General features: G+C 36.7%; 2 protein-coding genes and 1 long non-coding RNA gene across 3 annotated transcripts; 2 read left to right on the top strand and 1 right to left on the bottom strand.

Moving 5' to 3' along the window:
- The first annotated feature begins 3,347 nt into the window (after positions 1-3,347).
- On the top strand, positions 3,348-12,873 carry Nemp (nuclear envelope integral membrane protein). The gene is made up of 8 exons (XM_028188304.2): positions 3,348-3,726; positions 4,328-4,449; positions 5,002-5,215; positions 6,620-6,786; positions 7,195-7,410; positions 7,911-8,035; positions 9,000-9,161; positions 9,725-12,873. The coding sequence occupies exons 1-8, from the start codon at positions 3,654-3,656 to the stop codon at positions 9,897-9,899; spliced, it is 1,254 nt and encodes a 417-aa protein (XP_028044105.2). The 5' UTR covers positions 3,348-3,653; the 3' UTR covers positions 9,900-12,873.
- On the bottom strand, positions 12,343-27,914 carry ics (ras suppressor protein 1). Its single transcript, XM_028188305.2, has 6 exons — positions 27,708-27,914; positions 17,342-17,632; positions 16,912-16,994; positions 15,448-15,562; positions 13,903-14,035; positions 12,343-13,483 (listed from the first exon to the last, which is right to left on the bottom strand). Exons 1-6 carry the CDS (start codon positions 27,856-27,858, stop codon positions 13,399-13,401), a joined length of 858 nt encoding a protein of 285 aa, XP_028044106.2. The 5' UTR covers positions 27,859-27,914; the 3' UTR covers positions 12,343-13,398.
- Positions 23,526-27,279, top strand: LOC149502282 (uncharacterized). The gene is made up of 3 exons (XR_016323512.1): positions 23,526-25,104; positions 25,561-25,681; positions 25,773-27,279. It is a non-coding gene; the product is annotated as an uncharacterized LOC149502282 (long non-coding RNA).
- Positions 27,915-27,977: the final 63 nt, after the last annotated feature.

Below are 27,977 nucleotides of genomic sequence, written 5' to 3' on the forward strand. Positions count from 1 at the left end.
TAGGTGATATATTAATATTTTTTAAGAAATCAGCAGGTAATAAAAAATTATATTTAAAACAAGCTTTTAATGTGGTATCATGATTGAATGCATATACAATATCCCTTAAATCTTCTAATTCAGCTCACATTTGCAAGGTAAATTAATAAAAACTTTTTTTAAACATTTACACTGACATTACGCCATTCCGTCACTGTAACGCGCGACTGCTATGCGGCACAGTTATTTATTAGTTTAATAATAATAAGAAACGTACCCGTGCAGATTCACAATACACCCTAGCATCAATAGAAATCCTTATTGTTTCTAGTCTTTTGCAATAAAATTAATATTACACCAAAGGCCTTTTTTATCACCGGGAATCTGTGTACGGATACTCAGTTTTGGTGGCAGACCGGTTTATGTCGAACTTCGGCGCCTCCAGAGATGAGGAGGGAGAAGAGGAAGACTGAGGTTCTCCTCCACCTCCAATTCTCCCAGGAGAATATAGCCAAAGGCGATGCCTAGCAAAATCTTAAAAATTATCAACAAATAACTTTTTTTTTACTCCATATTAAGTGTTAGCTTAGAAACTAACAACTCGCATGAAAATCTTCTAATGTCAGATTTTCAAAATTCAAAGAATCTTCAAATATTTCAGCATTATCAAATTTATCGTCCTCTATAAGTGTTTCTTCCGAAATAGGGGCATCCTCAGATGAATTAGAAGCCTTTTCGAAATGTTTATTCACTTCCGTCTCTAAAGCGTTTAGTTCCATTGCCAATATTTGTAACCCTTCTAAATTTTCAATTGTTTTTACGAAATCCCGCACATCCATTTTTTTAGTAGAAGTATTTGCAACGGATAAACATTTGTTACTAAAATTCGTCTTTATAAATTCTTTAGATATTAGTTCAAGCAAGATAATTTCACAAATGTCTTGCTTTGTAAAATCCAAACCATAGGCCAAGAGCGACCGTTTGAACTTCGAAAAATTCGTGGCGTTCATTTCCTCGCATATTCTGTAAAGTAACTTTTTTACAGGATTTATGTGGATGCTCATTATGCAATTGTCTGTTTGGTAGTATGTTTTTAAGCTGTTTAAATCGAAACCCATCTTTCTAACCAAATTATTCATTTTGCAAATTAACAATCCTTCGACCAATTCATGTTTCCAAGTCAGCTTACATTTTGCCTTTAAAAGCCAATCTTGAAGCAAGGAATGCTCATGATATGCATTACTAGATTGCTGATAAGCTGTCAATTTCACTAATGCAATGTCTGGATCATCGTACAAGAGAAACATAAGGGAAATAAGGTCACTAGATTCTTTCCTTAGTTCGTGTTCAATGTCGATAATCACTTCCAAGTTTATAAGGTTGCTGTGCAACACAAGGCGGTTAACATCAGCACGAAGATCAATAACAGGTCCAGGACTCGAAGATTGCATCTTTTTATTCAGCACAAAAATCTTAAGTTTGAAAGAAATTGTTTGAAGATATTTTATAAAGCCAAAACCAATACACGACACACTTAAAATCTGCAACGCAACCACATTTCAATAAAAAAATTGTATGATAAATTATTAACAAACCACACTGTGATAATATGAGATTGACTAGGTACTACTGGCTTATTAGATTTAAATTGTTTATGATCGCCTCTACAAATTCTGTACGGGATTACCCGTCCAAAAACGATTTTGATAAAACGTCAAACTTAGAATGACACTCGAGTGTCAACATAAAGAACTACAGTCTACACTACATCCATAGAGTTACTAGGTACTTATTAACTCCATGACTACATCATAATGATTTTAGTCTATGGAATGGAAAATTACAATTACCATAACAGATTTGAATCTTACTAAAAACGACGAATGGCAGCGTATATTGTAGGAGGCCAAAACCCGCTTTGGTCTATGCACTTCGGGGTCATAACGCCAGCACAGTAGTAGTAGTAGTATTATGAAATCTGACCGAAAAAAAATTTACTTGCCACCGGCACCGCCTCCAACGAGCCACCAACTCTTGAGTGCTTAAGCTTCGTAATATTTTTTTGGAAATGGAATGGACCACCAATTCGTTTCGTCCCTTCTTACTTCCGATTCTTACTTATCGTCAACATGTCATAAAATATGTCCTTATTCTAATTCATGCTGATATAATATATTAATCACTAGATGATGACCGAGCTTTGTTCGGTTTTTTTTTTATAACGCCATCTTGTTATGTCTTTAAAGCGGTTAGTTGCCCTCAAATAAGAAAAATAGTATTATTATTCGCCAATAGATGTCGGGAAGAGTTGATTATTGAAAACACGAATAAAACATTTTCCGAAAAGAAATCGTAGCTAGATCGATTTATCGCCCCCGAAATCCCCTGTATATGTACTAAATTTTATGAAAATCGTTGGAGCCGTTTCCGAGATTCAGATTATATACATATATATTAATTAACAAGAATTGCTCGTTTAAAGATTGGTCTGATTGTTAAGCTCTTCATGAGAGTTTTTCTAATAAGCATATAATTAAGTATTTGTAGACGCAAATTTTATATCATGTTGACTTTGAGTTATTTTTTCAATTGTATTGTGTAAGGGATAACTGGCTAGGTGGTAGTATCAATCCGCGTAGGGTTACCTGGCGTTAAGTGGCACCTGGTGTTAAGTGGTTATCGGAGCCCATAGACATCTACAAATGCCGTCACTCACCTTGAGATATGAGTTCTAAGGTCTTAATATAGTTACAACGGCTGCCCCACCCTTCAAACCGAAACGCATTATTGCTTCACGACAGAAAGAGGCAGGGTGGTGTACCAGTTTAAATTTACCACCAGTTTATTAATTAAACTTTTTTTTAACAATAATTAAAAATACTAATAAAAAAAAACATTGAAGTTGAATCTTTCATTAATGTACCTAAGGATTAAGGGCTAAACAAAACCACAAAGGACTCAGACTGCCGCATGTCACCCTGAGAAATACTCCGCTTAATCCTTATTTAATTCGGGGCAGCAAAAAAATTAATTTGATCGGGGGTATTACAAGATTTATAAATTAAATAAGTAATGATGTCATGAAATCCGGAGTGATCCCAACACAAGGACTTGTTCGAAATGAACTGCTAGGTGTTCCTAAGAACCTTGGATCCAGTTGATCCAGTAACTGTGCGGTTCATGTGTATGAAGATACCACAATACTATTGATATTAATAAATTTTCAAAAATTTTTAGACGATTTAGACTGTTACTAAAACCACGAACTATGCATCGATTTATAAAGTGACGTAGTATGGTATTTGTAAATCCCCACATAACCCGAGACCCTAATTTGTAATTTATGAAGCGGGCTAAAAGTTCAGTTACTTGTGGCCTTAAACCGAATCAGACTGTTTATTTATTTTGATCTGACTGATCTGAGTTCCTATTATTTGCGAAACAAATATGTAATGATAATAATAGCATCGAGTTACATATCTCCATTCTATTTTTAATAGCCGAATTTCTTTTATATGTGTCTAGGACCCCAAAGCCGTCGTACATAATATTAAGTTGTTTGTAATGAAAGAGCAATGAAAGTGTTTTCTATTGATTGGCAACTTTCTTGACACAATCATTTGTAATTAATTTGTATTGTTATGAAACGAAAGTAAACACAATTATAAATAAAAATGATTATTGAATTAAGGATATCGGTGTTGTTAATGCTTCTATTATCAGAAGCGTCTTCTTTACCTTACGACAGTAAGTTTTATTATTCACTTTTATAGGATTGTCAAAAACACATAATTTCATTGTGATGCAAGTTAAATATTATGTAGTGTTGACTCCTTACTACTAGTTTCCGTGCAGGAGCTGTTAAAAATGCGTATGTAAAGAGCTGTTTCTTTTAAAACAATTAAGGTTTTATGCAAATAATTTCGAGAGGTGAAAGACAACTTGGTTTTGGCGACATTTTTGCAACTTTACAAGAGAGCCATTCAGCATTTAAAATTTAGAAAAAAATACCATAACCGTGAAACTTCCGCAGCTATTTCAATGAAGTTTCAATGAAGTTTTAGGCAGCGGCTTGCCTCTGCCCCTGGCATTGCTGAAGTCCATGGGCAACGGTAACCACTCACCATCAGGTGGGCCGTATGCTCGTCTGCCTACAAGGGCAATAAAAAAAAAAGAAGTAAACTTAATTGAAGTTCAATTAAAAACATCAAACTGTTGATACTAATACCAAATAAAACTCTCCTTTAATTACACTGATAAATATAGCTTAAACCAAATAGTATTTCACCCTTCGATTTAGTATTTGAGGCAGTATTGTCAAATTAAATAACATAAAAATATTTTTCAGTTCATTGGTTAGGCGGACCGACCACAATTGAAAGGGAAATACCATCTTCGAAAAAGGCTATCGACATCTACTGTTATACTGGTACAACAAAAAGTTTATTTGCTCTCTGGCAAACTGTGAAAGTAAGTGTGTATTGTAACATACAGAGTCCCCTATTTTACTGTCCCATTGTATTATTATTTGCAGACAAGGCCTCTTTTTGTTTTTTTCATAAATAACCAAGATCTGAATTAATCTCATCTCAATGTCTATTTGTTAATGTGATTATGAATGTTCTTATTGCTTTATAAATACATTTAATTGCTTACTAAATTGTACAGAATTTTATTAATGTTGATTTTGAATTGCTTGTGCCATAGACGTATTGGTGAATTTATTTTAGATGGGTGGACGAGCTCACAGTCCATAGACATCTATAATGTAAATGCTGCTACAAACCTTGATATGAGTTCTTAGGTCTTTAGTTGCAACGGGTGCCATGCCCTTCAAAACCGAAACGTATTACTGTTTTTTTTTACAACCAGTAATTATGCAAGTTATAATTATGCAGGTTTGATTTAGAATACAGCATTGCTTTACGAAATTTTTGAATGATTGTATTATGACTATTATTTGTATATGAATAGTACCGTTTGTGTAAAATTTATTTGGTAAAATAAACTTTTGGGTTACAGTTTCAAATAAGAATTAAAAATGATGAATTTCGTCAATACCTTGGCTCAAATCCAGAAGATGTTTATAAAGAGTATACAAAAGATAGCTACGGTTGGTCTGTTGTTAATCCGTTCATTAAGAAATCACAGAAAACTGTTTCCATCAACTTGTTTGAGCCAACATGCATGGCCATTAACACTAAAGAAAGACATAGTATTGACCTGCTGGTGCAAAGTAAGTATAATTTTTTAATTCATCAAGAATTAATGCCCTGAAAATTGCAAGTTCACAAACTAAATAATATACTGGGATTGGTCTAGTGATTGATTTTTTTTTATTGCTTAGATGGATGGACGAGCTCATAGCCCACCTGATGTTAAGTGGTTACTGGAGCCCATAGACATCTACAACGTAAATGCGCCACCCACCTCGAGATATAAGTTCTAAGGTCTCAGTATAGTTACAACGGCTACCCCACCCTTCGAACCGAAACGTATTACTGCTTCACTGCGGAAATAGGCGGGGTGGTGGTACCTACCTGCGCGGACTCACAAGTGGTCCTACCACCAGTAATTCATAATTTTGCTGGTGTGATTCATCTTACACCATGTTATTCCTTCACCGTGGAAGTCAATCGTGAACATTTGTTGAGTACGTAGGTATTTCATTAGAAAAATTGGTACCCGACTGAGATTCTAACACCGTTGCATCGCTCAACACCAATGCGCCGGACATCTTATCCTTTAGGCCACGACGACTTCAAAATATTCAACCAGAATCACTGACAATTCCATATTTATATTCATTTAATGTTGAACCTGGATAAGTGGGAGTTCAAAGGACTGCAATATCTTTCTTGAAAAGGAGGTTTTTGACTAACCTGAGTTTCTAAGTGGTTCAAACTGCTTTAGAGGACTTATTGTGAAGTTCAGAGAAATTAAAAATAAATTAATATATATAAAAATAAATTAATAAATAATTGCAGTTGTTTATAAAATTCCACATAAGTAGTAGTCTCAGTTATAGAGGCCTATGCACAAATGGAAAAAAAAGAATCCGTGACTCTTTTATAAAAGTGTCAGAGGCAGAAAATTACAGAACCAGGCTCTTCTTCTCACTAAAAAGAGTTTTATCAATTACCCAGCTTTCACTTACTTAAGTTAGAGTGTACTTGTTTTTTGATTAATTAATTTTTCAGTTTTATCCAAACGACTAGTTGAACATTTATAAAGAATTAATGGTAATTTAAGTAACTTTTAGCAATGGTTAAGAATTGATACAAAAGCTATAATTGCAAATTTTTATTGATATTTAAAAAAAACTCGACTTTTCTTTGTGCATCTCATAAAACTGTCTTAGTATTAAAATAACATTTATTTTTGTAAAATAAATAAATGTGCATACATATTCATGTATTAATTAAAACAGTTGAGTGACTATTGACTGACTGATATACCCAGAGGTTCCAAATGTGTCAATGTTTAATCCTCAAAGTGTTAATATACATGCATTTGATACGTTGTACAATGTACAACAATTAAAAAGATTCAAAAACTTCAATGAATGTTTTACTAGAATCAATTAGGTACATAATATATCTTTGTTCCTAATAAAAGATGTCACTATTTATTCTAACAGGGGTGGATCTATGGCGCGTCATACTAATGGCTGCTGGCATAGCACTCATCTTCTCTTCAAAGTCTCTGAGCGGTAACCCCGTGTTCTTCTACTTGTGTGGGATCTTCATTGGCGTCTTTGCATCATTTATGGTTTTAATGTATTACATCAGCAAAATGCTGCCTAAGGTATGACTGGTTTTTTATATGTTTTTTATTTTTATTTTTATTGCCCGAGCATGCACGAGTATACGGCACAACTGATGGTAAGTGGTTACTGTCGCTCATGGACGTCATCAATGCCAGTGGCAGAGCCAAGCTGCTGCCTACCATTTAATACTCTCCACAAGCCTCGTTTCAAGAAGGACATGTCATAGCGCTCTGGAAACACCGTGGAGGGAGCTCATTCCAAAGCCGGATGGTACGTGGCAAAAATGATCTCTGGAAACGCACTGTGGATGAACGCAGTTAGGGTCCTACCGCACTAAACGACTACGACTCCTCTCCACTCTTACACCCGACGTCCGATAGCTTAGCCAATGAGCTCATTGATACAGATTGTAGTAAACATTACAGATTAATTTATTTGTCTTACAGCGCACATTAACTTATGGCCTCCTCATTGGTGGCTGGACTGTTGGAGTGTATCTATTCCAACAAATGTGGGAGAACATTCAAACATTAGCTGTGGATCACCGGAATTATGTGATCTGGTACACGTTGGCAGTCAGCTTCATCAGTTTCTTAGTTTGCTACAGGATAGGTCCACCGAGGAATCAACGGAGCAAGAACATTGTGATGTGGACAATACAGGTTTGTGAACAATGTAAAAGTTCAAAATTAGTAATGCCATAGAATTTTTTCTATATTTAATTGACTTACATTGGAAAAAAAGTTGCTATAAATAAAAAGAAAAAAAAACGACAAACAAAACATTTATGGTCATGTCCAAGATACCAATTCAGATACTATTGGCAATGATAATGAATTACTGAATAAAAACGAGATCCCACCTGAAGCCTAAATAAGTTTTCTTGTTATATTTAAACCTGCAATGTAACGCAAAACATCGCTCGCTCGCTCGCTCCTTTGCCCGCCCTCTCTCCAGAGAATAAAAATGATTAGGAGTTTTCAATGCTATGATGTAAATCATCAGTATCCTCAACCGTAGTCAATGATTTATGAAAGAGTGTCTGATGTGTCTCATACAATGAACTCTATATCTAAACACAATAGGTACAACACCTGCGATTCTCTGTCGTGAAGCGCGGAGCCTTGTTTGTTTTACAATACATTGCTGCAAATGTTTGCAGTGCGTCGGAGTGCTGATGATATTCTTTAGCAGCGAGTACCAGGAAGCTTCAGCGGCCATCATCATAGCTTCGATGATCATTAAGTATTTCCCGGAGTCGTGGGTATACAGAATACGAGGATATTGGTAAGTCTTTGTAAACAACTGACATGAAGTCAAGCATTTTTGAAGCCTTGCTTTTCTGTAGCACTCAGCACTGCGAGACGCACAGTACTTGTAATACACTATGACATTTATAATATTTTGTGTTAGATTCAATATTGACTTTGAATATTATTGTCTCAATTTTGTTGCTCGTATGATTCGGTTCGCATGCTCTCTACAGTCAACACAAAGCAATGCTCGCGTTTCCAAGAAATTTTCGAACAAAAAAATTTTAACAAAAAAAAAGAAAGTTATGCTGGCCACTCTGGCCGTCAGGCATTCCTTCGCAAACTTAGCGGCTGTGCAAATGGGTTCGGTACTCAATTTGCGAACCCGTTTGCGCTTCCTCCTACACTTGTTTACGAATTTCGCACGAATTTCTCTTCTTTTTTAATTCGTCAATAGAACATTGAAAAGAAAAAGAGTTTTTAATTATTTCCCTGGCGTCATTAACGGCCATTCTGTTATTATCGGATTTCTTTTGAGGGTCCCATATGGTTGATTCATTTTGCAGGAGTTCAATGAACTTCATCACCTTGGTGTTGTTCCAATCCATGATGAAGGTACGCTACACAGTAGACGTCATGAACTATGAAAATGGCGAAACGTCCGTTACCTTCGCAATCGTGGGCACAACTTGTCACACGAATGTATGGGAGACTACGCGAAGGATCGCGGTTCGCGCCCTTTGATGTCCGTTAAAAAAACAACACAGCTTTGAAAACCGCGAATGCAGCGAAAACTTTGCATAATCATTTGCAAAAGTCGTCCTACACTTGCGGGTTTGCGTATTCGTGCGAATGTGAGTGAACGGTATTAGTGTACGTACACGAACGGATGCGATCTGTTCGTTGTGGGCGCGACCGTTATTTGCGGATGCTCAGTGTCGTAGTTATTAGGCAGTAGATACTGACGTGGTTTCGTCACAGTAAGGCGCTGGTTCCAGGCGCAGCAGGTTCCCCGGGGCGCGGCGGCTGCTCAGCAGCGAGGAGTACTACGAGCAGGGGGCGCGCGAGACGCGGCGCGCGCTGGCGGCGCTGCGGGAGCACTGCGCCAGCCCGGACTGCGCGCAGTGGGCCGTCATGCTCAAACTTAACGACTCCAAGAGGTCGGCCTCATTAACTAAGCTCTACTTAAACCATTTACACAAACCGGACACTGCATAAAGATTCAAAAATATATAAAATCGCTTAGAAGTCGTCGTGGCCTAAAGGATAAAACGTCCGGTATACACCGGTGTTCGAATCCCGCAGGCGGGTACCAATTTTTCTAATGAAATACGTACTCAACAAATGTTGACGATTGACTTCCACGGTGAAGGAATAACACCGTGTAATAAAAATCAAACCCGCAAAATTATAATTTGCGTAATTACTGGTAGGACCTCTTGTGAGTCCGCACGGGTAGGTACAGCACCATCCTGCCTATTTCTGCCGTGAAGCAGTAATGCGTTTCGGTTTGAAGGGTAGGGCAGCCGTTATAACTATACTTGAGACCTTAGAACTGGTGGGTGGCGCATTTACGTTGAAGATGTCTATGGGCTCCAGTAACCACTTAACATCAGATGGACTGTGAACTCGTCCACCCATCTAAGCTACAAAAAAAACAGATTTGTTGCAACACAACGGCCCCACGCGCACCGCCACTACTGTCCGCTGACTCTGTTTCCAGATTCGCAAGTTTCGTGGAGGGGAGTTCGCACCTCAGCGACGACGAGATCCTGGACTACGAGTCCTACGCGTTCTCCCTGGACCGGAGCCGCAAGCCCAGCTCGCACTCCACCAGGAACCAGCTCGAGATATCTGACGACGACGACCTCACCGACAGCGACGACGACTCCGCGTAGGCCGAGCCGAGCCAGCAGGGGGCCGACACACATCTACGTGCTCTTAAGCAGTCGCCGGGGCACGCAGGCGTCAAGGCTGCCATCCATTTTGAGAAGTACACAGACGAGCTTGCGACCTGGGTTACACAAGTGCGGGTCCAGCTGTCCTACCCTTCAACACAGAACCCACCCCGGAGACGGCAGAACTGGGACAGGACACTGGTGTACGGGCGCACCCGGGGGCGAGGCCGGCTTGTCACTCTTCGGATTCTAACCAGTTGGACTCTTATTATATGAGATCATCTATTGATGAACTTTCAAATCTAATTATTAATTTTTGTAAATACCGCAAAAAGTTCCAATAGTCAATGACCTCTCGCAATGTTCTGTTTAAATGTTAATTATACACATTGATGTGCGGAACCACCACAGTCTGCACCCCGCTATAGTATCGAGCGGGCTCAGTTTGCGCTACATTGCTCTGTCGGCTATTTCCCTAAGCATATGCGGCAAGAACTTGTGCAGCATTGGAAGCTTTAGTTTTGTCGTCCATTATATAATCAACGTGAATCTGTACACGACTGCCCACACAACAATACGGACTTTTTGGCGGGAACGCGAAGAGTGAAGTTGTGTGATTTGTTTTATTTTGTCTATTTAGTGTTTCTTCAGGTTTAAATGTGTAATAACGGTGGTTTATTAACTGTTCAATATCTGTGAAAGTGCACAAATGTGGGAAAATGAAACAAAGCCGCTGGACGCAACTTCTCGGGATCCTCCAAAAAGTCCACTGAAAAAATCTTAGTAAATGACCACCATTTTACTAAGATTATATTTCATTCCATATCATCTCATTTCATTTAATTTCATCCGAGTTGATTAACGTCTCAAATTAATCATTTTCATTTCATTTCACTCCATATTATCATTTTTCATAAAAATAAGAATATAAATTAAAATAAGACATGACTTAAAGGTCTTAGTTACCAGGTCATAAAATCACTTAAAAAAAAACAACAATACGTGTATTATCATTTGTTATGTATGTATAGTCTGTGCAGGTATCGGAGTCCATGGACAGGTGAATGAAGTTAGCCCCTCAAAAAAAATTTTCTTTCCTATTTTATACTTATTTTCTATTAATTCGTTTGTTCATCATTTGTTTATGATTGTTCACTGTTAATAATTGTTTGTTCTGCATTTATTTATTTAAAAAATATATTTAAAAATATACCTACAAGTTAGCCCCTCTAATGCAATTTTTAATATTTTTTCATCCTTAATGACTCGTAAATATTCATTTTCGATTGTTCTTATATAAAACACGTTTGTTCTCTTTCGAAATTACTCGTTTTTTGTTTAATTTACTATTTTTATTAGTTGAATAAATGTATGCAAAATATGTGTACTGCGCATGCGTCAACTATAATGCCTAAACTTTCTACGCGGTTTTAATCGTGAAAAAAAAACAAATATAAATCCTGAAGGAGCATTTAATTGGTATACAGTTTAATTAAAAAAATTCAAAAATAAATAAATGAAATAATGTGCATTGGCGTTAAGTTAGACCAAATACATTTTTTCCATCCTCTTACCTATCGTATTAAAATGTTATTTTACTAATGTTAGGAATATAATTTCGACTGTGTAAAAAAGTTATTATAATGTATACCTATATTATCTCTTGAAAGATAAATAATGAACATATTTACTTATTTGTTTATATTACCTATGTGAACTCCCTATCTTTTTTATACCTTCATAACGATAAGTAGGAGGATGGAAAAAATGTATTTGGTCTAACTTAACGCCAATGCACATTATTTAATTTATTAATTTTTTAAATATTTTTTTTAAAATGTATACCAATTAATTGCTCCTTCAGGATTTATATTTGCTTTTTTTTTCACGATTAAAACCGCGTAGAAAGTTTAGGCATTATAGTTGACGCATGCGCAGTACACATATTTTGCATACATTTATTCAACTAATAAAAATAGTAAATTAAACAAAAAACGAGTAATTTCGAAAGAGAACAAACGTGTTTTATATAAGAACAATCGAAAATGAATATTTACGAGTCATTAAGGATGAAAAAATATTAAAAATTGCATTAGAGGGGCTAACTTGTAGGTATATTTTTAAATATTTTTTTTAAATAAATAACTGCAGAACAAACAATTATTAACAGTGAACAATCATGAACAAATGATGAACAAACGAATTAATAGAAAATAAGTATAAAATAGGGAAAAAAAATTTTTTTGAGGGTCTAACTTCATTCACCTGTCCATGGACTACATTGTGGACGGCCCCACTGAATTGGACGATTTCAGTTCTAAGTATAGTATTAACTACTATGAACACTAATTAGTGTTATTATATTGAACTCACCATAATTGTTTCGAAAGACTAATGTCAAAAAATATCAATTGTACGAACGAATTAAAATAAAAAACTCAGATTGTTTAGTAATTTAACTTTATTAAAATAAATAACTAATTTGTCAGTGATATATTTTAATATAATTTATGAGTATTTTTTGTATTTATGCACAGAACTGGAATTGTCAAATTTTTGGTTAATATTAGTAGTATTGGTTTCACTCAAGCATTATACTATGAAAGCTTAAACTATATAAACGACATGCTATTCATAGTATACAAATAGAACAGTCTAATTTTATTTTGATTAGTTAATAAATGACTACATTAGCATTGCACATTGCAGGTGTGTCGTAGCACCAATTCTGAAGTATTTAGCCACTTGTTCTCTGCGGTTCAATGAATAAAGGCAGGTACAGGTGTGTCGGTCCGGGCCGGGCTCCCCGTGTGTCAGACAATGAGACTTATTAATCTTCATTATTTCGCTGTGAATTTTGATTTTAACAAAGTTCACTTTGTCAATTTCTGATGAATTTTGAATGTTGAATACTAGTTCCTAGTTATTTTTGTACGAGTTACATTTGTTTGTGAATAAAATGATTTAATCAAAAGGTTTCTTTTATTTTGGAAATCTGTGTAAAGTATAATTTATTTAATAATTCTATATTAAAGGAAAGAGTTCAGTTTCCAAACCGCTATCACATGAAGCTTGCGGGGAGTACCCTTTTTTATTTTTTCATTGCTTAGGTGGGTGAACGAGCTCACGACCCACCTGATGTAAAGTGGTTACCGAAGCCCATAGATGTCTACAACGTAAATGCTGCCACCTACCTTGAGATATGAGTCCTAAGGTCTTAAGTATAGTTAGAACGGCTGCCACACCCTACAAACCGAAACGCATTACTGCTTCACGGCAGAAATAAATAGGGTAGTGGTATCTACTCGTGCGGACTCAAGACGTCCTACCACCAGTAGTCAGCGGTAGGCAGCGGCTTAGTTGCGTACAAGGGATTACCCTTCATTAGAAAATAAAGATAGAATTTGCACGCAGATGCATTGTGCACGTACTCGTTGCATCTTGTTAGGGGGTGTTAGTAGTCCCGCGGCGGGGGCGGGGGGTTGGGGGGGGGGGGGGGTTAGGCGGCGCGACTCGCCTTCTTGCTCTTGTCGACGGTCTGCGGCGGCGGCGGCGGCTTGGCCGACATGTGGCGGCTGTACAGGCTGCAACAGATCATTGCCTTTCACTATAGTGCTAAAGCTTTTGAGGTGTCGACTGTGCCGGCTGAAGTTAGCTTAATCATGCAGATGTAGTAAGGTTGCAAGGTATTCAGCCATTATGAAGTCAGACAGTCGCACATAACTCGTCAACCGATACAGTCGAAATAAATATTGTACAAGAACCTCGCAAAATAAGGATAGACAAGTGTACCGTATCGAATAATAAATAAATAGTGTATATTTTAACTCGCCTTTGTCTGATCTTACTCTGACATACAACATGGTTGGCCAGAAGCATATCCTGTGAAAGATCGACAAGTTTGTTTTTTGATTTAATTGAATTGAAAATTTCTTGCTGAGTCAAGTGAGTCAGTCAACTAAAGAAATGATCTGAGACAAAACGAGGCGGGTCGCACACTCACACTTTGTAGGTCTCTGAGCGCAAGTAGTCCAGCACGTGGGACGGCCCCAGCTTGAGCTGGTCTTCGATGGGCGGAACCCAGAAGTTACCTTCCAGCCTCAGCACTGACTTGTTGCTGGCGAGATCCAATGTTCCTGAAATAATACATTTAACCACAACTCACAACCCGACCTGACCTTAAGGGGTTACTAGTCATATATTATTATAACGCCTTGGCAATACATAATACAGGTTCATTTTCCAACAGGTGAAATTGCAAAAATGTCGCTTAAAGCAAACAGCCTTTTATCCCTCGAATTGTTGTAACGGCATAAGTTGGTACTGGTGCGAGCTCGTCGCTCGCCCCGCCGCGCCAACTGCGAGACATTGCGTTGTCCTTACTGTGCGCGCGGAACTAGTCGGCGACGCCTTAGGTATGTGAGCGGGGGGACGGAGGGGCGGGGGCGCTTGTTGTCTTTACTCATGTGAAATTTGATACTATGAGGACGAAATAAACTTACAATTCTGAATCAAGTTCAGAGAGTTCAGAACCAAGTGATTCAGAGGATAATTATGTCAGTAATTTCATATACTTAATTCGTTTTTGGTTTATTTTACTATTAATAACAATATAATTAGATAGGTACACTATAAACTTCGAAAAGTTCAATTGTTTTTTATTTATTTATTATTTCTTTTATTCATTTATTTATTTTATTGAGTCATCACTGTCTAATCTCATTTGCGTTACGATTGTTACGAGCAGTAGGCAACCTGCCCCCGCACCCCTGTCACCACCAACTAGTGTCGCGTGCACTATATTATTATATTCTTCTTGATATCGTTTTTTCGCATTAAATTTTTTTTATCTCAAAACTTACTAATTTTACAGGTTTAACATGTGATATTTTTAATATTAATCATCTTTGCAACATTCACTTTTTATTTTTTACCAATTACATTATCTGTTTATTAAAGTAAGATAAAATTATGTATTACTTTGGCAATAGAAAACATTGGTAAACTAAAAAAAAAAAACGAAACTACCCTCTTTTAACAGTACTCATTTATGTGAAAAATACTGGTGATACCAGATGATTCCGCATATTAAACTCAATTGCTAATATTTTAGGAAATTGTACACTTTTAATGCGAATAGACGAATTATGCGTCATCGTTTTCCGAGTCGGCACACAGAGAGACACGGAGGACCGCATTATGTGGAAGGCCTACGTCCAGCAGTGGGATGATAATCTTACTGGTGGTAGGACCTCTTGTGAGTCCGCGCGGGTGGGTACCACCGCCCTGCTTGTTTCTGCTGTGAAGTAGTAATGCATTTCGGTTTGAAGGGTTGGGCAGCCGTTGTAACTATACTTCAGATCTTACAACTTATATCTCAAGGTGGGTGGCGCATTTATGTTGCAGATGTCTATGGGCTCCAGTAACCACTTAACACCAGGTGGGCTCTGAGCTCGTCCACCCATCTAAGCAATTAAAAAAAAAAAAAAGATAAAGGCTGATGATGATGATGAGAGAGAGAGAGAGAGAGAGAGAGAGCGGCACGCACCGATCTCCGGCGGCAGCACGACGAGGCGGTTCCCCTGCAGGTGCAGCTCGCGGAGGCGCGCCAGCTGCCCCAGCTCCCGGGGAACTTCTATCAGGTCGTTCTCGCGCATCGACAACTGCACATTAATGTTATCATTACAACAGAACTGCCGGACGACCTGGGAGCGGTAGGGTCTGAGCTCCCATTATCAACTTTGAGGAAAAGGTCGAAGCTATTTATGATTACTTTAATAACTAAGTTAATTATGTTTACTGAACCATTGTATTAAATTTTTTCTTGTATTCTGATCCTGAATGGATTTCATTCGGACCTTTGCATACTAGCATCTCATTACCACTCATGAAGTTTCCCTAGATTTGCTCCAATGAGATTCACAAACCAATTATCTATTGGTACATGTTTGGTACTTATTGAGATGTGTCACTTCTATAGTTGTCAACTATTTCTCTAATCATCTTAATATAATCATTACTATTTTATTAATTAAACAGATAATTCTCATATCACAAATTAATTTAATAGAATATTCCTTTCCACGTGAATACATCGCGAGGCGTGCAAGAGGGTAAGTACATGTACTTTGTATGTGTTAATAAATTATTGAATGTCTTGGGCTAACCACATTAAACATACTATATCTAACCATTCAAAATTTTTAATCAAGACTAAAATAAATAGTAATAATTCGATATTTGCGTTATTATGACACAGAAAGGAAATTTATATCAAAAACATATTTTAACGTGTTTCCTGTTTGTGTATGGAAACGACCGGATTGGTTTACAACTATTAGCTAGATATATAAAGCATCCTAGATGAGCCAATTTGTAAACTAAAACAGCTTCTATTAATTCTTTCACTAAATATAGCACTCTTAAGAAAATTCTCTTGAAACATAACAATAAAAAACAAGATTTGGTCTTATATTAAAAATAGATATTTTTAAGACAATCTATTTTCAATCAATGATATCCCCCAATTGTGTATTTTTCATTACCAATTTCTTCAATAACATTGTTTTTTCCATACTTAATCGCTGCTCGCCTCGAAGGGCTAATTCAGCTATGCACGGTTTGGCAGATGAGCTCATAAGGCTCAACCAAACTTGCTAATACTTGTATCGAAATTGTGACTGTCTGTGAAGATCCGGCGAAAACTTAGCAGGTTGTGTCTATAGGTTAAGTTACAAGTGGAACTTTCCAAGCAGTTTAACTAGAACTAAAACACTAATTGGATCGGAAGGATCTGAAACGCTTAGGACGACGAAAGCTGTACATTGTGCCATCGTCTGTGTAGTATATATCAGCATGCTGCTTGGGTGCAATTTCCGCTTACAGTTTAGATATTATAGGTAGCAGACTCAAAGACCTCAGGTCTGTGAGAGGTTATTTAATGGAGTGGTCTATAAAGCTCACTAATCATGGGTAAATTAAAAGTTTGACTAATGATTAAAAGAATGCTTACAATTTGTAGATTCTTCAAATTTCCAATTTCAGGTGGTAGAAATTCAAAATCATTGTCACCCAAATACAAAGCACGGAGACTGTCTGTGAATAGTGAATTAAAAATACTACTTAGTCAATCATCATGATTGGTGGTGAGATGTACGTAATTGTATAGTAAAGTTCTGATGTAAATGGGTTTGACAAAGTCTTATGGAATTGCAGGTTCAAATCACATTGATACTAGATGGAGCCAATTATCTACCATAAAAACTTTGGCCTACATCTACATCCATTATTGATATTATCAATATTTAAAAAATCACACTATAGCCTCTGGTTTAGTATGAGATTATACTTAGTGATACAGTGTTCAATACTTGTTCCAGAGACCAAGTTTCAACTGGGTGAGAAAACCAATAGAGTTAGTAATTTTAACATGTCTGACTTACCCATAATAAAGAAGTTCCCAGGTAATACTTTTTCATTCAAATTATTGTATGTTAGATCCAATATCTCTAGTACAGGGAAGGAACCAAAACCCCTCGGCAAGTTATACAGTTTGTTTAATGAAACATTGAGGATCCTTAACTTTGGTAGTGATGATAAACTGACTGGGAGCTCTTGAATGTTGTTATTAGCCAAGTTTAGAATTTCTAAGTTGCTCAAGTTGGCTAGTGCAGCAGGCACTACAGAGATTTTGTTGTGGCTTAGGGATAGACGAGTGATGTTCTCCAGAGAAACTGTAAAAGATAATAGATTTTTAGAATTTAATATTTGCATACAAAGTCATCACAGAATAGTTTTCTCATTGTATACTTTGGGCTACATAACTTTTTTCTTATCATACATTGATCTGTAAGCACAAGTTCGGACACACATGGAATACTGCTCACATCTCTGTATTCCATCTGTTTCTATACAAAAGAGGGCCATGTTGTTGATAATATTATTCACATAGACAATTTGTAATCTTTGGGTTTACAGAAGGAATTCCCTCTAAAGTAAATTGTCTTAAACAAGTAAATTGTCTCTGTTTTTTGTACTGTATGCTCCATGGAAAGTGCTCTAAGAATTTGTTCATTTACTTTTTACTATTGTATTGCCCACCACAAGAACACAATTCAAATATACTATGTGATACCACTGCATTCATCCACAATGCATTACCAGACATATTTCCTGCTATTTTGTATCCAGTTTTAGAATAAATTATCCTCCACCATGTTTCCCTTCCTTCCTGTTCTACTTCAAATGAGGTTTGTGGAGTGCTCAATAGTATGGACCAGTATGGCTGTTGCCCTATAATTACTGAGCACATGCACAACAGTGACTAATTGCCTTTAGGTGGGCCATATGCACAAATCTTCTAATATTAAATGGTTAATAAGCACTTAAGACACTAAGATGTTTGTTTCCTTCAGATAAAGCACTGCAATGTTATTCTTTTATTTCTATTTCTTCATCAGTACATTCAATCACATAGTTTCTTGAAACCCATAACTGAGTAGACTGATGGTTCTAATGTAGTGTGGAACTTGCAAACATTTTTCAATATTTCATGGCTTATTTTAAGCGTAAGTTTGATCCTGTTCCGTCTTAAGGCGTAGGAGTTTCATTTTGAATTATAGGTCTGCAGTGATGTCATATTTTAATTAGTACTTCAATTTTTTACCTTATATTACATATTATTATGTTTAATATAATGTTAACATTGGAGAATTTACATCCAAATGAGGTTTAAATTAATATTTCATGTTTGTTGTCTTCAAAATATTTATTATACATGAGTTGCAACGGTTATGTAGGCGAATACACTTAAGTAAGAATACTTCAGTTATTTAATAGTTTTTAAAATTAGCTAACTGTAGAATAAATTGAAATTCGAAAGTGTACATTAAGCTTAGGCAGGGGGGTGCAACTGCCATACAAAGGAAAATAACATACAACTAGCGTCATCTTACTCCTGTGGCGACGTCATTTTTGTAACTTTTAGGCATTAATGATCTAATAAACTCACTAGATGGCAGATATGAGTTCTGACTTGTTGGAGTTAATGGATATAGAAACTCCTTATCAAAAACATATACATAGAAAGAAGTGACAAGAGTTGTCATAATAAGAAGAAGTGAAAAAAAATGTCTGTCACTTCGTGAAGTATAATAAAATAAGAAAACTGTGATTTCGATAATAAATTCTAAAAAAATCGACGTAACTAATACTAATATATAAAAGTGTGTTAGTAGGTATATTATTTCGTAACTGCCTGCACTCTGCTACCAAGAACTTTAAATCATATCAGGTTACGGACCCGCACTACGAAGATGGAAGGTATCACAGGAAAGCTTCAGATCGGCCTCCTAGATGAAAAAAATTGGGACACCTGGAAATACAAAGCCTTCTGCTTACTACGCACCGTACCGTCGGCCCTAGAAGTAGTTGAAGGATCGTTCCAGGAGCCCACTCGTCCACCTACCGGATGCGGCGATGCTGAATTGGCGGCTTATCAACAACAAAAAGATAAGTTTGATAAAGCTGATGCCAGCGCTATCCTAATACTTACCACCAATATGCAAGAAGACACACTTCGAAAAGTGATGCGGTACACTAAAGTACGTGATGTCTGGTTAGAGCTCCATAGGCTGTTCGACGGAACAAATGAGGACAAAACCTACAACCTGTGTATGAGTTTCTTCAGCTTTAAGAAGGATCAAGCAGACGACATAGCCACCCACATGTCAAAATTAAAGAACATCTGGACTGAACTGAATCAAGAACTCAAGAAGGACAGTAACCAAGAGCTACCCGAACTGCTACTTGTTTGTAAGATACTGGACACGCTTGATGATTCATACTTCAGCTTCAGAAGTAGTTGGCTCCTCCTGCCCAAATCCAACCGTACTGTAGAAAGCCTAACTAGTCATCTCTGCGCATTTGAAAGGGCACTGCAAGGTAACAACGTACCTTCGCATCATTCGGAAGCCCTGGTTTCAAATATGGAAAAGAAGAAGAACAAGAAGCTTAAATGCAACTACTGTCTAGGTATTGGCCACAGAGTACGCAACTGTCAAAAATGGATCCGTGACGGTAGACCTCCTAAGAGCCAAAATCCGATCCAGACAGCAACGCCTTCTACTTCAAAGACCGCTAATTTGTTACTCATGTCTTTAGAAGACAACGAAATCTTCACAGTTTCACGGGACAACGAGAACTGGTACATAGATAATGGCGCAACAAGCCACGTCACCAACAGAGCTGACATTTTCCAAACCTACGAACATTTCAATGAGAACTACACTGTTACAACGGCCGCTGGTAATGAAGTCCGTGCCAAAGGCAAAGGAACAGTACAGCTCAGAGGATATGTTAACGGGAAACAAATCGACATCAGCCTGCAAGACGTCTGGTACGTTCCGGCCATAAGCAAGAACCTCTTCTCCGTACTCGCACTTCACGACCGAGTCCCGAATAGCACCTTTTCATCCAGGACAACTGAATGCAACGTCATTGTCAACGGGAAAGTATGCTTAATAGGGAAGAGACAAAAACAAGGTGGCTTATATCGACTGGAAGTAAAACCCGTACTGCCAGAAAAACCACCCGAAGTCTTTGCAACTACAGCAACGATGCAACTTTACCACGAGAGACTCGCTCACCAAAATAAAAGACACGTAAGAGCGACGATCCAACGGGAACTAGGTCTAATCCTGCCGATGGATAAAGATACCTGTGAAGGCTGCATCTTTGGAAAGGCGCATCGACTTAAATTCGGTACAAGAACCCGAGCTACCGCGCCCGGAGAAATCGTACACACTGACGTTTGCGGACCGTTTCAACCTAGCTTCTCAAACTATAAGTACTACGTTCTGTTCAAAGACGACTTTACTGGCTACCGTATGGTGTACTTCATACGCAAGAAGTCCGAGGTCAAAGACAAATTAGTTTTGATGATCGCTCAAACTAAAACAGTCGGACACACCATAAAGTGCCTTCTAAGCGACAACGGCGGTGAATTTGACAACGCGTCCATAAAAAATGTTTTAGACACACATGGAATAGCACAGCGACTTGTCACCCCGTATACACCTGAACAAAACGGAGTAAGCGAAAGGGAGAACAGAACCCTAGTTGAGACAGCAAGATCAATGATGTACGCTCATGAGCCATTACCGCAAGTGCTATGGGCAGAGCTCATTAATACCGCCGCATACATACTGAACAGAACAGGTCCCACAAGTTCAGATAAATCTCCGCATGAACTTTGGTATGGAAAGAAACCTATTATTAAACATCTCCGAATAATAGGCTCAATCGCATACGTCCATATTCCAAAGCAGAAGCGTAGAAAACTCGACAAAAAGGCAATAAAAGGTCGACTTATTGGGTACGACGAAGATTGCTACCGTATCTGGGTCACAGACGGAAAACACTCGACGCTCGTCCGCTCTCGTGACGTAATCTTCGATGAGAAACCTCTTCCCATCTGTAACAGTGAAATTCCTAAAACAGAAGTTGAGACAAGAGAATACCCGATTACCATAACGCCAAATACGAACTTAGAAAGAGAAGTTGCAATTCCAGAGCAAACACACGTTCACGAGGGAGATACAACTACCGAAACAATCTCCAACGACCATGATCATGTTCTCGAGGGAGAAGAATCGGATCAAGTCCTCTACGAAGACCATGACCATGAAGACGAAACGACAGTTCCAGAAGAATTATTTTATGATGCTGAACCACCGCCAACCGGCTATAATCTTAGAGATCGCTCACTGATTCGACGTCCTGAGAGACTAAGAGATTACGTCTGTATCACTGAAACATTCCCAAATAATTTCGCAGACGCTATGAAAAGGGACGATCGCGAAGAATGGCAAAGGGCAATGGGTAGCGAATTGAAATCCTTCGAAGACCTGAACGTTTGGACGCCGTGTGCATTGCCAAAAGGACGAAAAGCACTTCCCTGCAAATGGGTTTTACGGATCAAACGAAATCCAGATGGCACGATCGACAAATACAAGGCTCGACTTGTCGTAAAAGGGTACAGACAAAGGAAAGGAGTAGACTATGACCAGACCTTCAGTCCTGTCGCACGCCTGACTACTGTACGAGCACTACTCAGTGTTAGCGCGCATGAAAACTTACATCTGGTCCAATTCGACGTTTGCACAGCCTTTCTGAACGGAAAGCTCGAGGAAGAAATATACGTTCAACCGCCAGAAGGGTGTAACCTCACGGAAGGAACGTCTACCGTTTTCAAGCTTAACCGTAGCCTGTACGGAGTTAAACAAGCACCAAGGTGCTGGAACTCGTGCTTTCAAGAGATCCTATTGGATATGAACTTCAAACAGTCCGAAGCTGATTGCTGCTTATATTCAAGAGAAGTTAACGGGAAGAAACTACTGATCACGTTGTACGTCGATGACGGATTAGTAGCTGCCACTGATGAAGACACGGCTAACGCTTTCTTAGAAGATTTGAAGAAGAGACTGCGCATAACGACGAAACCAGCGACATATTATCTTGGTCTTCAAATCCATCGAGGAAAGGATGGCTCCATCTTCATCAACCAAGAGGCATACGCGAAAAAGGTATTAGACCGCTTTCAAATGAGTGACTGTAATCCCGTTTCCACACCGATTGAGAGAGAGGCTATTCAAGAAGGGAAAGAAGAAACGGAAGCTTCCTGTTTCCCATATAGAGAAGCTGTCGGTGCTCTGGCATACTTAATGGTTGGTACTCGCCCTGACATTGCTTATGCCATCGGAGTTGTCTCAAGAAAGTTGGAGAAACCTGTAAAGACAGATTGGCTCAAGGTAAAACGTATCTTGCGCTACATCAAAGGTACCTTTTCGCATGGGATCTCATATAAAGCTGGTCTCAAACCTGGAATCCTAGAAGGATTTAGCGACGCCGACCACGGAGGTGATCCAGAAACCGGACGTTCCACAACGGGAGTGATCTGTCGCTATTCTGGAGGCACAGTTTCATGGATCAGTCAGCGACAAACATCGGTCGCTATCTCCACTACAGAAGCCGAAATTGTGGCAGCTAGTGAAGCTGGCAGAGAACTAATGTGGCTTGCTAGACTATACCAGGCATTGACTACAATTGCGGACGTACCGGTTCTGCATGTGGACAATGAAGCTGCTGTTCGTCTTGCTCACAACCCCGAGTTTCACAAGAGAACGAAGCATATCCGGCTCAGACATTTCTACGTCAGAGAATTGGTAACTGAGGGTATCTGCAACGTTGTACGGATCGGAACAAAGGATCAAGTCGCAGACATCCTTACCAAATCACTACCTCGTACGTCATATGCAGTTCTACGCCAGGCACTAGGACTGTGTACTATGTAAATGTTTAGGGAAAGTGTTGGAGTTAATGGATATAGAAACTCCTTATCAAAAACATATACATAGAAAGAAGTGACAAGAGTTGTCATAATAAGAAGAAGTGAAAAAAAATGTCTGTCACTTCGTGAAGTATAATAAAATAAGAAAACTGTGATTTCGATAATAAATTCTAAAAAATCGACGTAACTAATACTAATATATAAAAGTGTGTTAGTAGGTATATTATTTCGTAACTGCCTGCACTCTGCTACCAAGAACTTTAAATCATATCATGACTCAATAAAAAATGTAGCGTACTTTGAAGCAGTGCTTCCACTTTTAGGGAATTCTCCCTTTTTTAGGGAAAAATAGCTGATATTTTGGATGATAAAGACAATTTAAAAAATACCAGGATTTAGGATATTTCGGGGTAAAAAGCAAAGCCTATACTAGTAACTGTTGTGAATTTTAAAATAAACGATAATTAAAGTAAAACAATGAACATTTTATTTTATGGAGAGAGAATGACATTAAGTCGAGTTGACAAGTAAAAGAATAAAACAGAGTTGTGTATAAAAACTATAAAGGTTTGATTCAACAGTAACCCTCTAGTAAAGTAAATCATAGATTAAGCCACTGCTTTTTCTTAGGGATTCCCCAGAATCCCAATAAGTATAATCCGCCAAATTTTTATTTACCTATTTTCGTTGATGTCACCAGAACTTACTTGTATTGTAATATACAGGTACTTCATGTACCATGAAAGATTATCATGGTAATTTCATTTACGAAAACCTTGTAATTGTCATTTCACTTTTGCTAGCAGTTCCTTCTTCAAAGACTGAGGTGGAAAGATTATTCAGTGTTCTCAAATTTAAAAACTGACAAAAGAAACAGGCTTTCTAATGAAACCCTGAACGGCTTGCTTCATAGAAAGTTCCCAACTTTGCCAGCAAACAATTGCTCAATTTTAGAACCGAACAGTGTTAGGTTGTGCAGCAAAAGAATATAAAAGCAATGCGTCGACTTCCTTGAAAATTCTAATCCTATAGATCTATGATCTTCTGGGGGCGTTTATATTATATATACCTACATTAAATAATATGCTGTGGTTTATTTTCTGTATTTTATTTACGCTTTCTATATGAGTCGTCTATTATCAAAGGTGGCAATCTGTGCATTTGGACAAAAAATTTTTATTGATATGTCAATACAGATTTATTTGAATATAATCGTCTCCTTCAAAGAATACGGTTCAAAACCTGCATTAAATAAAGGTTAATAGTTAACCTGTTATTTATCTAAGATGTCGTTCCGAAGAGTTTTGTGACTGCCAATGGAATATAAAGTCAATAATTCGTTTTTCTGATTTACCAATCATTGTCCAAAAGTCAGATTGCCGGCTTTGATAATAGTCGACTCATATAAAGGATTTATGAAAGTTGTCTAGGAAATTCTAGGGTAAATTCAAAAGAAACTAGGGTAAAATGTGTTAAAAAAAACGTAAGTGGAAACACTGCTTTGAAGTTTTCAAAATTCCAGGGCCGTAAAACAATCTCAAAAAAAAAAAAAAGTTTTCAAAATGTCGTAACGATTTAATTTTTTAAATCGTTTTTTTTTGGTCTTGGTGTGAGTTATTTTACGTTGTAGTATTAATTTAGAGCAACTTTTAGCTTTATGAGAATATTAGACGATTAGACATTGAGAAACTCTGTTTTGAATTCTCTTTAGACATAACTTGGCTCCAATACTTTTTTCTTCGTTAGCGTTTCGTAAGCCTGTGTAACTATTTTCATTTCTTACAGAATGTTTATTATTAAAAATCAGCATGCCTCGAAGATCGAAAATGAAATGCTATTTCGGATGCCTTGATAACGGTGAGTTTACACTATTTTCCCGGTATATTATTTGCTAACATAATTATTATTCATAATATAATTAAATGAATTAGCACCAACTAATGGTCCTTCCTATTTCTGCTGCCTAGCTATCATATATGTTAAGTTTTGATCAAAACAGTCGGTATTAAGTCTCGTACTATCACACACACACCTCAGATAATAAAATTGTCTCGAGTGGGTGGAAGTATTTATGTTTTGCAACTCAGCGTATTATATGCTTATTGTCAAGTGGGCCCGAACTAGTTTTTTGGAATGATCAATCAGTCATGCTTTCCTGTTTAAATAAAATACAGCACAATTGATCTCACATCCAAAGTTAGATGATGGCATTCACGTTTTGTTTCCTGGTGTTTGATAACTAAGTTACACCAAGTGGCCTGTGACCACGTTCATCCTTCTACCCAATATAAAATAATGTTTTTATTTTTGTAGACAAAGGTTTGATAATGACAAAATTTTATGGAAAAATTATAAGGAGCACTAAAATGTCTGAAACATGAAAATATTGATGCACTATATTTGAACCAGAACGTGTTATGTAATATATTAATTTGTAAGTAAGATTACATTAACACTAAATTTTTCATGGTCGTATTTTTTCAATATTTGTTACATACTTAAGATACTTTGTTTCTCCGTTTCAGAAGAGAAACTGATTCAGCAAGGAACGTGAACTCTCAAGGGATCTTAATTTTTTTTAAATATGTTTATAATTGATAAATTAATAATTGAAATAGTTCATAAGAACTAAATTGATGCCAATTTTGTTTTAAAATAGGTTGTTTAGTTCTTATAGTTATAGTATTACGTTTGAATAGTTGTAATTAGTAAGTTAGTAATATATGAAAATACTGATATAAATTTTTGTAAATAACCTTTTGTAAATTCTACGAGAAGATGATTTTAATTAATGATCAAAAGTCAACGGTCTTTAAAAGCATTATTTGCAATTATTTAGATTTACTGTGGAATATATTTGCTAAGTTGTGTTTTCTGTATGAGCAGATATAAATGAAAATGCCCAAACATGATTATGTTTCTTACATTTTCATTATGTGAAATCAATATGCTTGTGACTGAGTATATTAATAATTTATTAAAACTTAAGTGATAGACAGCAACCCCTATGGCACTGCTGAAGTTTATAAGCACTGGTGACCACTTATCACGGGCCGGGTTGCGTGCTCGTCTGCTGTTGAGTGCAATAAAAATTTTCGAAACCCTTTCTATTATTTAGATGTAATATTAGTGTACATTTAATTTGGATTAAAAGATAAATTTACATTTTATGTTTGCATGTGTATGTTTATAATTCATTTGCATGTAACGAACACCAGTTTCTTTTTTAACAAAATGTAAACTAATGGTTTGTAATGAATGTAATTAACTTTAAGATGATTTTCTTTCAATCTGCTGTTTGTTTCATCTAGTATTACCAAAGCTAAAGCATCAGAAACGTCAGAATAGAAATAATTTAGATAGGGAATAAAAGTATAACTAATGTAATCATGTCTAAGATTACTATAAGCGTCATTAAGTACAAACTATCAATATTTAAGAGTACTTTAAATCATCATTACATTTTTTAAACATTTTTTGTTTTTCAAATCATGTAATAAAACGTTTGTGCAGAACAAAATGTCACATGTTATGAACATGATTGTGGGTTAATCGTTTCTTAAATTTCTAAATGTTTATAAGAATGCTAAGAATAATTTAGTATTCACTTTAGTGTGTGTATTATCTCTACAATGCTAGTATAAATGACAATTATTGTATGACGAAGCATAGGTAGTGTTTATAGATGTAATATTTTCATACAAGGTCATGATCTGTCACGATCAACTTTAAGCAAGAACTGCTATAGTTAAGAAACAAATTTATTAAATTTAATTCAAATTGTCTACTATGTTTGTAATGGAAAGCTGACATGTTTATATTTCGCACAAATGACTTAAGTGACATTGAATGATTTGATTATCTAGACTTAATTAACTTTTAGATAACTTTCGATTTAATGTTATTAAGTACTCTAGTAGGATTAATCTAGAGGAGTTATTGTTATTCGAAATTTTATACAATTGTACGTTCATACTATCTTTTAACAGTAAATTGTTTGTAATATAGGGAAATTAAATAGCTTACAGAGAATTACAGCTTTTTATTTAAAAAAACTGTTTTCTCTCTGTATGAAAAGGTCTTATCTATTAGAATGCTGAACACAATCAAACGTTCTTTAATATTTCATAAGTACTACCGGGAATTTCAGCGATTCTAAACGATAAGATTTTTTCATAAAGAGAGTTAATTATAAAAAATATTAAAATTACTAAAAAAGCCACCTGGTGGGGGGTAGGGAGATTAATAATCGACAGCAGCGACGCCTGCTGTCCTGGGCTCTAACTAAAGCAAAAATAAAAATGAGAGTTGCGCATCTATCTCAAATATATTAAGTGTATAATCTATGAGCTTAGGTTTCGATCTAAGCTTTTTATTGAAACATAGATGTAAAAATTGAAATGAACTAAAAATATTTAGTTAAAAAAAAAGAAACAAAACAGGTTTTATTTGACACTCACATAAGCCTGGAATCTCTTCGAGACTAGATATTCCTTTGTCGACTAAATCGATTTCCGGATTATTTATTTCTTTGGCTTCTTCAATAACTTTTTTAGCTTTCGACATCTTGCCTGTGTTTGGAATACAAGATACTGGGGGTTGATGACTCATTATCAAACAGATGGTTTTCCTACGCCCAAACAACAATCGCGTTTCAAACCTTAAAATTAACATTGTTAAGCATCAACCTTCAAATCCTGTTTTTTTTTTATTTACCATAATATTTTCTA

The sequence above is a fragment of the Bombyx mandarina genome, chromosome 09, assembly GCF_030267445.1.
Source record: "Bombyx mandarina strain Sakado chromosome 09, ASM3026744v2".
Classification (NCBI taxonomy): domain Eukaryota; kingdom Metazoa; phylum Arthropoda; class Insecta; order Lepidoptera; family Bombycidae; genus Bombyx; species Bombyx mandarina.